Below are 12,793 nucleotides of genomic sequence, written 5' to 3'. Positions count from 1 at the left end.
TGCAATTGCCACAGTCAACGCTGGATTATTTAACCAGGTGTTCCACTGCTGGAAACTCCATCAGCACAACTTAATAAAGATTGCTTCACATGAGAATCATGCAGAAGAAGCCTCTATAAGAGGAGAAGCTCAGCTTTTATTGTCACAAGAGAGCTAGGAGCTGCTTTTACATCTACACACATGTATGATATGTCTGTTTTTATTATTCATTTAAAATGTATCACAAAATTGTAAAAAAAAATAAAATATAGTGTAGATCTCGGACGTATTTCAGTTTTTTTCTTCTTTTTTTGTTGAAGCTTTACTTTCTTGTTGTAAAAGTCATCAGTTCACTTGAATGTTAATAGAATCGCTCTCCCATTCAGTTGCTGTTTTATGAAAATATTGCAGACACTGGATGGATTTGCCGGATATCAGCATCATTTGACACAGAGTAAACACAGTGTAAAGGAGATGGCTGGTTTAGGGAAATTATCTTTTCAATGTGATATTACATTCCAGGGCCAGAATACAAAAATCAATGTTATTACTTTTTGTTCGTACTTATTTTTAAGAAGAAAACACCCAGTGTATTTATAGCTCACATCAATCTCTCCTGCGTCTTTTTTATTTTACGCACAGCATTTCTCAAAGGACAATTTGTGTAACTGTTCAAGAGCTGAAAACAAGTAAAAGGGTCTAATTAAGCAAATTATCAGTTCAATTAAGGGTCTAGTTAAGTAATTGAGAGCTCGGCTGTAATGAAAACCAGCAGTCACAGGGGGTCCCCAGGACCGAGTTTGAGAAGCCCTGTTCTATACAGAATCACACTTTCAGAAGAGTCAGAAATTACAGCTGCGCACGCACCCCCTCTAGTGGTCATTTCTCACATGACATGACCTGCTCTGTTGTTGGTAAACCTGGAAGGTGAAGACCTCATCTTGACAAAGCCAGAGCACGGCAGGACGTCATATAGGTGAAGAGGTGGCTATCGTTCATCGGTATGCTCGTGCTAGTTATTACCATGACCCTCTGGGACTTTTGATTTGATTTTTTTACTACGCGTTTAACTTTTTTGAGAGAGAGAGAGAGAGAGAGAGAGAGAGAGAGAGAGAGAGAGAGAGAGAGAGATTTTGGTTGTATAATTTTAAAGTGCCCTGGCACAATAAAATGAGCACCTGTGACATACCCGTGGCAAAGTGAATAATATATAATAATAGAGATTACACTGTCTAATGTTGTATATAATATACATTGTATTTTAATGTTTGAAAAAACGTGTAAGTTACCTTGGATAAAGACGGCAGATCAATGACGAAATAATAATAATAATAATAATAATAATAATAATAATAATAATAATAATAATAATAATATTTTTAGGTCAGATTCGGACCTAATCACAACGTTATGATTCTGACGTCGTTATAACGTTCAGATTGCGACGCTGATACAACGTTGTGGTTCAGACGTCAGAAAAACTTCAAGATTCAACCTTATTGTGACCAATGGCCAACGTCGGAATCTGACCTCAATACGACGTCACTGCAACCAGCTTTGCCCACTGGGATAGTGTTATAAGATGACGAATGTAGCAACATTCGCTACCACACAAAATCGGCTCCTCTGCGCTAATTCTTTCCCATATGATCTGTTAAAAGCTTCAATGTTCCTCTGTAGAGGTTAGGATTATTGTCTAGCAAACACAGTTCCGGTGTCTTAATATGTGGATTTATTTGACTTATCTGTGTCACTGTGTTTTGAAAGAACGATGAGATTTAAGGGATTTGGAATAAGAAAAATACAAAATTTAAATCCCCCATCCACGCCTTATCTTATCTCGCCCACAAGTCTGTGGTTCCCCTGCCCGCAGCGATCTGCTATCATCCTTAATCTTGACCTGTCCTTTAAATATGCTAGCGTCGCAGATTTTCCAAGATAAGGGTTTCTCTTCACACGATCCTGGCATACACTGACAGCGCCTCTGCAACAGTCAACCAAAAAAGAAATTGTAACCGCGTTAGCACCTGCTCCCCTTTACGTTTAAAAATAGCACGTACAGTAAGCGTACAGTAAGCGTACAGTAAGCGCAGTAGCGGGTTATCGTGACTTCTGTAATAATACAAAATATATGGTGCTTTTCGATATACTGGTAACGTTTTACATGGAACCGCAATAAAGCGTACAGTATTACATCGTTATGATCTATTCTCTATTTTTAAAACAGTATCACTGCGTATGCAAACAGGAATGTAGCGCTCCTTTAAGCCGGCAGAACCAGTTCTAATTCAGCACAGTCGTGGCTCCCATTTGCCCCACAATGCGATTACAAGCAGGGGCATGTCAATTGACTCATGCCTTCCCTTCTCTAGAAAGGGGACTGCACGCAACCAAACTTCAGCTACGGTGCTCATACGACCTTGAATCGCTGGATTTACAAACTCAAAGGTTTCAGACTTTGTAGACACATTATTTTTTATCCGATCTGATCTGTAACTGAATGAGGAAGTGTTTTTTTTATTATTATTATTATTTAATTATTATTTTCCAACAACGCCATTTCTTGTTTCACCTACAAGGCAAATACAATTTTGCTGCCTGGCCGACTATCTTTATTTTATCATTTTTTAATGCCTATTATTACAAGAACGGGCTGCTTTGGAATGTAACTAAATAATTCATTTTAATTTTTGTATTCAACTGTAACAAAACGCATGTTTTGTGAATGTTTTTTTTTTTTGGATTTTTGAAAATCACATCTCTAATCTGGGATTGTTTGAGGTTTTTTTTTGGAATTGAAACCTGTTAATTGGAATCAGAATTCCACCAACTAAGAAGAAAGGACATCAAAAAAACTATTTTGCTTTTCATTTTGAATTCTCTAAAAGATCTGGGATCGCTTGCCGTACATATCCTTCTATCAAGGCGGAATAAAACCTGTGTATGATTTTTGGGAACTGTTTTAGCAGTAACTGTACTTCAGCAAGTGTTGCGTTTTCAAAGACTACTGTTTTAAACATCTGAACAAACGTTTCCGAGGTATGATGATTGTCTTTCTTACACGCTGCGTTTATATTGAAATGCAAATACAGTAACATTGCTTCAATAAGCAAATAATCCAACAATAGCTGCACTTGAAAACGTTTTTCAAGACTTTTCTCAACTTGAAATGTTTTTTTTAACGTGTTGGTTTTAAATTAAATTAAATACTTTTTCCTACTGACTTATTTTACTTATATGAAAAATGTCAAACTGTACAAAAAGCATTAATTCTACTTTTCAAGAAAACTTTTTGCCTCCGGTATTCGGGGTGGAGTTTTGCGTGGCACTTTTGGGCAACAGCCTGGCTATATGGCTTATGCTAACACGAGAAAGAAGACACTGGCACACAGGAATCGTCTTTGTCTTTAACCTGGCTGTTTGCGACCTCCTCTACGTGCTGTCCTTGCCCCTGTTAATCGGCTACTATACGAACGACAAGAACTGGATCTTCAGCGACGCGCTCTGTCGGATAGAACGGTTCGTGTTTACCTGCAATTTATACGGGAGCATCTTTTTCATCACCTGCATCAGCCTGAACCGCTACGTGGGGATTGTGCACCCTTTATTCATGCGCAGCTACGTGCAACCCAAGCACGCGAAGGTGGTTAGCCTCGCGGTGTGGTTCTTGGTGATCGGCATTTGCTCGCCCGTCTTCCATTTCTCGATGACGGAGAAGAAGGGAAACACAACGGAGTGTCTGGGAAGCGCGACTCATGATAAAATCACAGAGTACATTCCCTATAGCTTGTTCCTGGCCTCCTTCGGGTGCGCGTTGCCGTTTTTGGCTACTTTCGCTTCCTATTTTGCCATCCTCGTGGTGGTCTGGAAAAACGACAACATTAGGACCGTGGAGAAAAGAAAAATAGGGGTGATGATTTTCACAGTCATTGTGCTGTACGTGGTCTCCTTCATCCCCTACCACGTTCTTCGTAATGTTAACCTGTTTAATAGAGATGATAGCTGCTCCCGGCCCCCCAGCATGACAATCTATGATGCCTACCAAGTTAGCAAAGTACTGGTTACTTTCAACATGTGCATCCATCCTCTACTCTATGTATCGGTTTTCGACAGCATGAGGGCTATTTGTGGACTGCCCACCTCTATAGCGATTAAACAGACTCCACGTACAAATGTGATGATGAAAACTGCTGTGGACTTGTAACTGTTATGCACGTGTCACCTTGCCGCATGGACTGTGGCAACAGTGGCCTTGTGCTGCAACACGGGCGCGTAAATGGAAGTGTCTGCACGCCTGATTTCAGCTTGCAGTTTTATAATGAGCTTGACGGTGTGCAGCACGGACACACATACAGGACTGCATTCTCTGAGCTCTTTTGGCTGCAGGGTTGGTGTAAACAGCAACAAGATGAAAACATTGAAGAACAAACTTTGTGTTTTCCTTTGTTAAAACACACTGTTCATAAAATGTTCTAATGTACTCTGTTTTAGTCTGTGAGAATATTGTAGGATTCTATATTCCTGTTTATTCTAGTATAACAGTAGAAATTATTATTACAGATATCATTGTAAGTCTGAGTAAAGAAGGACAAAGCTGGTTTGCTGGTCAATTGCATCTCCCATTCAAGACCCTTGGCTATGTATAAACTCTTATATTTTACTAGCAAAAAAGTATTGCATGAGCTAGGCAACTGGACACTAACAGATAAGAGAAATGAATCTTGGCTCTCTGCTTTGTTATAAACTTTTAAATTAACTAACGAGAAGTACAAGAAAACCAAAGTTAATGTTCACTACCTCATTATGTTATAAAATTGGTCGCTGCTTGAAATTGAGATGTGGACCTCTTATCTGTAGAGATACCGGTCTGAGCCGTCTCTTGAATCAGGCTAAAGCCTGACTCCATGCGGTGAATTTGGAAAAAGCAGAGTTTCATATTAATCCAAACTAACCTTGGCAGGAGAACAAGTTGCCTGAAACCTGCTTGAACAGGGGATTTTTAGAAACAGAGAGAGAGAGAGGGCAAGCTTAGTTTAAGAATTAAAAAGCTAACAATGAGACTGTTACATTTAGCTGTTTTCTATAGCCTGTATTTAAATGGAAATAACTGGATCTGCAATTATAGACTTAGAAGTTTGCCATGAATCTTCTAACAGACTTTGTTCAGTATTATTATGTTAAAACACATCTATACATGAAGCAAAGCCCGCCTATTGAAAATAATGTTTTGATGTTAAGAGGGAAATATATTTTAAAACCCAGGATGAAATAATCAAACAGAGTCAGTGTTATATATTAAAAGACACCTCTCTCTCTAAAGGAAAAAACATGTGATAATCATATTTATATTGAAGTATTAATGCTGTTAAACTTGTAAGCATTGGATCACCCAGACTGCCTATTAGCTGGGATCTGAAGTGGGCTGTAACCACTCGCTCCACTATTAAGCATTTAATAAACCTAAGCGGGACTAATACTGCTATGATTGGTTAAAACTTCAAATTGAATGAGCCTGTGTGATTGATTAAAGTTGTCTGGCTATATTGCAAGCCCAGTGCACTAACAATCCACTTACAGGAGTCCAAAACATCTCTGAGTCCTCCTTAAACGTCTCCCCTGAGTTTAAGAGTGTTCTGAGAGCATATATATATGTATATATATATATATATATATATATATATATATATATATATATATATATATATATGGCTACGACACAGAGAGGTTGGGTGAGGGTGTGTCGCATCTCTCTCTCTCTCTCTCTCTCTGAGTGGTCGGGAGGCGGGTCTTGAGGGGGCGGGGCGACCAATAAAACTGACGCTCTACTATTCCTTCAGTCTTGCGCTTCTGAAGAACGACAGCGGGAGTTCTGATCAGAAACCTGGATCAGAAAGCAAAGCTCACCAGTGTCTGCAGCAAGAGAAAGAGGCAAGCAAGCGTGGCTGTGGAAGACAGCTGCCACAAGAGGAGTAGTGCTTTGTCACACAGCCCTAGTGGGGGAATAAGAGAGCCGAGAGCGTCACGGAAACTCGGGCCGGCAGCGGGACGCTGCAGAAGCAGCACCTTTTGTTCGTAGTTTTGTTTTATTTTCGTTTTTTTGTTTCATGGTTTGGTTTTGAATTTTACTTTTGCTTTCTAGCACTTGCAGTGCTTCAGTACAAGGGGTGCCCCCTTGTGCCTTAAATAAAGCTTGGGCGCCTGTGAGGCGTTATCAAATAAACTTTCTGACTCCCGTGTGTTCAGTGAATCCCCACACTCTCCCACAATCGTGCATAATTTGTGTGAAACTGTCCCACCTCTGCAAATGTGAGTTAGTAAGTGGAAAACCTCTATACAGAATCACAGTTTCAGAAGAGTCAGAAATTACAGCTGCACACGCACCCCCTCTAGTGGTCATTTCTCAAATGGCATGACCTGCACTGTTGTCGGTAAACCTGGAAGCTGAAGCCCTAAGCAGACCCATCATCAGATAACACGCGCGTATCAGTTCATTTGATCTGAATACTACATCACTACAAAGCACCCCGGCGTCTTAAGTATTGTACACCCTAGGACACAATTCCCCCTCGTCTCTGCGTTTCCCCTGGACCCCGCTGCTGCAGGGGTCTGCACACACGGCACAGCCCCGCTACAGTGCCGGCTGAACCATGCAAAGGCATCTGTTTTCTGCAGCTGTAAAAGGGACACTGCATTCAGCTGCTGTGTAGATTTTAACTGGACTGAATAGAGTTTTATACTGACCTGAGTGCTGCATAGTACCGGTTATTGACAATCCCCGTGCAATGCATTAAAATAACTGCATTGACGTGTTAAGTCAAACAACACACCGGAGATGTTAGTACAGGCAGGCACGCGACACACAGCCGTCCACTTCCACACCATTAAAGCAGGGGTGCAAATCGTTTTGAAAATTGGTGATAAACTGTTTTAAAGCACCAAAAAGCCTACCATCACAAGAAAGTCATCTATGATTGCTGAGGAATAAACAGAGAAGGCTTACTGGTTCGAAAGTATCAAAACCCGCCCTAATCAACCGATTTGTTTATTTAATTTCACAGAACCCCGTGTGGCGCGTTCTCTTTTCCTGTCGTTGTTTGAGGGCACTATGGCAGGTGAAGTCAGTTTGGGTTTATTGCAGCCTGCTGAGGTCCGTGTCTTGTCCATTTTGACTTGTTTTTGCAGGTGTGTGCATATTACTAAAGCTAAGGAGGTGTAACTTTTTTCATTACAGTATGCGGTTGATTCAGCTAACCAGTGATTCTATTAAGCAGCCTTCACCCTATACACGCATTACGCATTCATTACAATACTGATGTGGTTCCAACTTTCTCCAAAACAATTTTTTTTTGTTTTACACGTTCAAGTTAATAGAGCAAGGTAATTAGGAGCGTTTTGGTAAAAAAAATCGTTTGTTTTGTACAGATCTTGTCTGTTTCTGTCTGGAGAGTGTTAAAATGCTGGTTCTTGTTACATAAAAGTCCCTGTCATTTTATAATTAAACGCAATCAAGAGGTCATATAGGCGACACTTTTTAACTGTTCTCTTCACAGGAACCGCGTTTTGATTTTTATACGCCTCTAATAATATTTCGTTGATATTGCCTCAACATTACAGGTACCAAATGGACGCACGGCTACTCCACTCCTGCAGGCGTCGCTGTGAAGTGAGCACCGCACCTTATCGTGCAATTGACTGATCTTCTCTTGCTCAGGTGAAATCTCCCTTTCTGCGCGCAGACCGGGGTCGCAAAATGCCGTCTGGAGAGTACGACGAGTGAGTTATATAGTTATTAAAACAGATATTTATATTTGTGTTGCGATTGACTGATATCTGATTTAACGTTGTTTTTTTTTTTTCACAGTTCCAAGCCCAGCTGGGCCGATCAAGTCGAAGAGGAAGGCGATGAAGGTTTGTAATAAAAGCAAAATTCTCAAAACAGGCCGATTTTTACGCACATGTGTTATTGATAAACGTCTTATAAATACAAAGTGTAGCGAAATATGTTACTGGCGCACTGTAACCGATATGAAAATATTATAAAATGTACATGTATGAAGAAAAAAAAAATGTTGTTTTTGTTTGTTTGTTTTGCAAGTACACAAAAGGTTTAAATGATTAAAACCATACTTTTTCAGGACGTTTTATACGAAAGCAGTAAACTTGTTATGATGTCATGCTTGTCAGAATACAACATTCGCTCCAAGAGGTTTCAAAGTTCCTATCGATATGCCTCGCTCCTTTTTTTTTTTAAGGTACCCTCCCTCCACCGAAAGAGATTCTTAAAGGAAACACCAAAACTATCATTGAGTACAAGGTGGACGAAGATGGCAAGAGGTTTAAGGTGGGTGTGCGCGTATCGAGGAACAATGTGCACTTTGAGAATGATTTAAAATGCATACCTTCAGTATGGGGCTCGTTATCCGATTGACTAACCCCCCACACCAATGCTCGTTTGTTTCGGTTGCAGATTATCCGAACATTCAAAATCGAAACCCGGAAGGCATCCAAAGCGGTCGCCAGGAGAAAGGTATGCTTTTAAAATGTTTGATAAAGTATCTCACTTGTAAACTGTAGGCGATTTGTGTAGGTTGTGTGTGTGTGTTTTAAGTAAATAGTCTTGAGTACGTATTGTGAAGACAGACCATGTAACGGTATGTTTTTTTTTGTTTGTTTGTTTTTTACCCAGAACTGGAAAAAGTTTGGGCAATCTGAATTTGATGCTCCTGGCCCCAATGTGGCCACCACCACAGTGAGTGATGATGTCTACATGACCTTCATTTCAAGCAAAGAGGTGAGCTGAATGAGTCCTTGATAAAGAAAACAGACACCAATATCTACTGCCACTGTTGGTCCAAGCACTGACCAGATGGAGCCCTTCTTGGCTTTCTAATTTCAAAAGATATTATAGTCTGGACAATGCCCCCTAGGTCCGTCATCTGTAACTGCTAAACACTCCTACAGCTAAATGTAGAAACACTAAAAGAAGCATGTTAAATTCAACCTCAAAAGTTTCAACTGGGAGTCTTTTTCAATGTTGAAGATCCTTGAGTAAATTATTATTATTATTATTATTATTATTACTGTTATTTATTTCTTAGCAGACGCCCTTATCCAGGGCGACTTACAATTGTTACAAGATATCACATTATTTTTACATACAATTACCCATTTATACAGTTGGGTTTTTACTGGAGCAATCTAGATAAAGTACCTTGCTCATGGGTACAGCAGCAGTGTCCCCCCCACCTGGGATTGAACCCACGACCCTCCGGTCGAGAGTCCAGAGCCCTAACCACTACTCCACACTGCTGCCTGTAAATCACCCTAATAATACTTTAAACTCCAGTCCTGGAGGGCTGCAGAGTCTTCTGGTTTTTAAGCTCTCAATTAACTTCATTGATCTGATTACTTGTTCAACTCGACATTTCATATTTGTTTCAAGGTCTTTTACACTTGATGCTTTCAAAAATGCACCTTCGCTTTGACACCCTTGCTTTTAAAGCAATGACGATTTAACTCTTTGTCTTCAATAGGATCTTAATAACCAAGAAGAGGAGGACCCCATGAACAAGCTGAAAGGGCAGAAGATCGTGTCGTGCCGGATCTGTAAAGGGGATCACTGGACCACACGCTGCCCCTACAAGGATACGCTGGGGCCCATGCAGAAAGAGCTGGCTGAGCAGCTTGGGCTGACCACTGGTGACAAGGAGAAGACTTCAGGTATCTCACTCGTACCCTTCTTTATTATCTGGAAATGATGTTTCTGGAATGCTGTGATTGTGCCTTTTTAAAACGTGTCGGCTTTTAATGTAAACCAGGCTGCATGAATTGATTATTCGGACACAAATCGGGGTGCTGACCATCATTCGTGTTGATCGGGCTACTTTACCGTTCAGAGTACAGCAAGTGAAGAAACAGCTGCGTGGATTGCTGTTCTCCACACAGTCCAAGCAGCTGCTGTTTCACTTGGAGGTAAATTAGCCCAGTCATGTGACCCCCACCTGTGGAGAGCTTGATCTGTGTAATTGATTCCTTCAGCTCTATTTAAAAGTAATATTGATTTTAAATAAAGAAAGAATGGCAGTTTACAAAGCCAGGTGAGTGGGTGGGAAGAGAACAGCAGTTGTTGAGTAAATGATAAACCAAATAAATAAATCGATTTATATAACTAAGTCGTCAGTGACGAGGGCCAGTTGCTAACCCCTGGAGCGTGTGTGTTTGTTTCAGAGCCTGAACCGGCACAGCCAGCTCAGAGCAAGACCGGGAAGTATGTTCCCCCCAGCCTTCGAGACGGAGCGACCCGGAGAGGGGAGTCCATGCAGCCCAATCGCAGAGGTAACAATCACTGTATATAGGACTGAACATGGGGCTGCTCTACAGCTGTGGCCATATGTTTTGCATTACCATGAATTTTAGGATTGAGACATCATTTATATAAAAAAAAAAAAAAAACTATATGAACATAATCAAAGAAACTACAAAATTATATTGCAAAAGCCCACCGGAAGCCATAATAGTAGTATGCAATTTCTCAGTTTAAGTAATTGGGGAAAACTACAAAGCGGTGTGTAATTTATGTTAACGTAACATTATTCAGCGGGTTTCATTCGACTTTACAAAGTGAGTTGCCTTGCAGCTGATCCTATTAATTATTAACAGACACTTTTATCCAAAGCGGCTTACAGAGACTAGGGGCTGCTGCAGGGTTACAATAGGACTTCACCCGAAGGACGGAGCACAAGGAGGTTCAGTGACTTGCTCAGGGTCACACAGTGAGTCAGTGGCTGAGCTGGGATTTGAACCTCCTGGTAACAAGCCTCCCAAGTTCTTTAGTTGTCTCTCTTGTCACCTCTTTCTTTTCTTCCCAGCTGATGACAACGCAACCATCCGTGTCACTAACCTGTCTGAGGACACGCGTGAGACGGACTTGCAGGAGCTCTTCCGCCCCTTCGGATCTATCTCCAGGATTTACTTGGCCAAGGACAAGAACACTGGCCAGTCCAAGGTAAGTTGGGGCACTTCGAGTAAGCAGCGAGATTCTGAAAAATATAAAATTCTACGGCCCCACATATTGCTACAATTGTTTCAATAAAGTACCTGTAATTTTATTTTCGTTGTTAACATCCTGACAACTTTTTAAAGTCTGTTTTCAAAGCTCTTTTTCAAAATGTCTGCTCTAGTGCACTGGGGTTTGAGATCTGTCCTCTAAATCACTGCAGGAAGAGCGATTTTTATTTATTTTAAACAGGCTTTAAAGTTGTCAGGATGTAACGGTGAAAAGAAACGACAGGTACGTTGTTTATTCACAAAGCAGCACCTCCTCCCAGAAGCGCAAAGCTAGCGGCGTGTTTGTGTTTAATAGTAAAACGGACTGATGCTCATGTTACAGACCTAGAGGGAAAGGAGGTGCATGTAGGCGAGAGACGTTTAAAGAGACAACACATGGTACAAACCGTCCGGTTTTGTAAATTTTAGTTTTGGTTTATTCACTTGGTGCCCACAAGGGGCAGCAGAGGTACATCTCAATAGTGAAGCACTGATACAAAGAGAGACCTGAGTAAACTGTACTCAATAAAATAACAAGACAACAGTAAAATAATTCCAAACAATTACTATACATCCATTTTAGATAGATAGATAGAAAATATGTATATCTATATATAGAGAGAGAACTACAAAGCGGTGTGCAATTCAATATGTTTACGCAAAATTATTCAGCAGATTTCATTTGACTTTACAAAGCAAAATGATTTAATTCTATAAGGATGATGCAAATCTTTTGCCCAGCACTGTACAGCACTTGAAGGTCTGGACTTTGGGTCGTGATGTCAGAGCCCTGGTTCTGCGCTAGCCTGGAGCGATGGTTGAGATTTAGAAACCCGTTTTGATTTGTATCTAAAAGCACTTTTTTTTTTTTTTTCTTTGTTTCCTTACCAGGGGTTTGCCTTTATCAGTTTCCATCGCCGTGAAGACGCTGCTAGAGCCATTGCTGGTGTTTCGGGCTTCGGCTACGATCACTTGATCCTCAACGTTGAATGGGCCAAGTAAGTGTTTATATCAATCAGTCAATCAATACGCCTCTGTGCACTGTGCCTGAACAAGCATGGGCTTCAAGTGTATTAACTAATAATATCAAATTGTAATAATGTTTTCTCCCTCTTTTACCAGACCTTCCAACAACTAGAACTGAAGAATTCAGCCACTCTAAGGATAAGAGTAGTCAATAAAATTAAATACAAATAAATAAAGGACATTGCAAGCTTGTGTGTCTTTTTTTATTCATGGTACACAGTTGTAAAACCTTTTTAATGATATGTTAATGATCCAAGTGCCGTGGCTATATAAATCACTGAATTAGGGACTGCTTCCCTGGTTTGTTACACACTGTATTTTATATGTAACTCTGCCTGCTAAGAGATGTTGTTGAACCAAGATTAGTAGTCAGATCTATCGAGCGCCTTCATTGTGTGTACTTGACAAAATGAATCATTGTATTTAAGTATTCTTGAAGTGGAAAATGTACAAAACGTGGCATGCCAGGATCTTTGCAAGTTTCTATATAAATAAGTAAACAAGACACTCTGAGATCGTGCGGAAGACGTGCGGTTTATTATGAAGATTGGAATGACGACAGATAATGAGGGCAGAGATATTGTATTCCTCACTTTATTTCTTGCATGTGATTATATGGTTCTTTACGTTTTCACTGCCGTGTGAGAATTTCAACTCGATTCCCAATTTATTAAGCTAAAGTACATGTTGTTATTCTTCCTTAACAGACTTATTTATGTAGCCTTAAATAGCTTGAATTCAC

The 12,793-nt window shown here is 40.4% G+C and overlaps 2 protein-coding genes across 3 annotated transcripts; both read left to right on the top strand.

Moving 5' to 3' along the window:
• Positions 1-1,947: 1,947 nt before the first annotated feature.
• LOC117401952 (P2Y purinoceptor 11) lies at positions 1,948-6,199 on the top strand. The gene has a single exon (XM_034002714.3). It carries the CDS (start codon positions 3,224-3,226, stop codon positions 4,181-4,183), a length of 960 nt encoding a protein of 319 aa, XP_033858605.3. The 5' UTR covers positions 1,948-3,223; the 3' UTR covers positions 4,184-6,199.
• A 1,425-nt stretch (positions 6,200-7,624) lies between these two features.
• On the top strand, positions 7,625-12,238 carry LOC117401955 (eukaryotic translation initiation factor 3 subunit G). Of its 2 annotated transcripts, none has more exons than XM_034002718.3 (10): positions 7,625-7,752; positions 7,841-7,887; positions 8,232-8,320; positions 8,447-8,506; positions 8,666-8,770; positions 9,513-9,699; positions 10,207-10,314; positions 10,851-10,984; positions 11,917-12,023; positions 12,148-12,238. In XM_034002718.3, the coding sequence occupies exons 1-10, from the start codon at positions 7,730-7,732 to the stop codon at positions 12,161-12,163; spliced, it is 876 nt and encodes a 291-aa protein (XP_033858609.1). In that variant the 5' UTR covers positions 7,625-7,729; the 3' UTR covers positions 12,164-12,238. The 2 variants fall into 2 exon arrangements, with proteins under 2 accessions (XP_033858609.1, XP_033858608.1); XM_034002717.3 differs by having other exon boundaries at positions 10,848-10,984.
• Positions 12,239-12,793: the final 555 nt, after the last annotated feature.

The sequence above is a fragment of the Acipenser ruthenus genome, chromosome 36, assembly GCF_902713425.1.
Source record: "Acipenser ruthenus chromosome 36, fAciRut3.2 maternal haplotype, whole genome shotgun sequence".
NCBI classification, from domain to species: domain Eukaryota; kingdom Metazoa; phylum Chordata; class Actinopteri; order Acipenseriformes; family Acipenseridae; genus Acipenser; species Acipenser ruthenus.
Note: the sequence above shows the minus strand (reverse complement) of the source record. Positions and strands in the feature narration are given on the sequence as shown.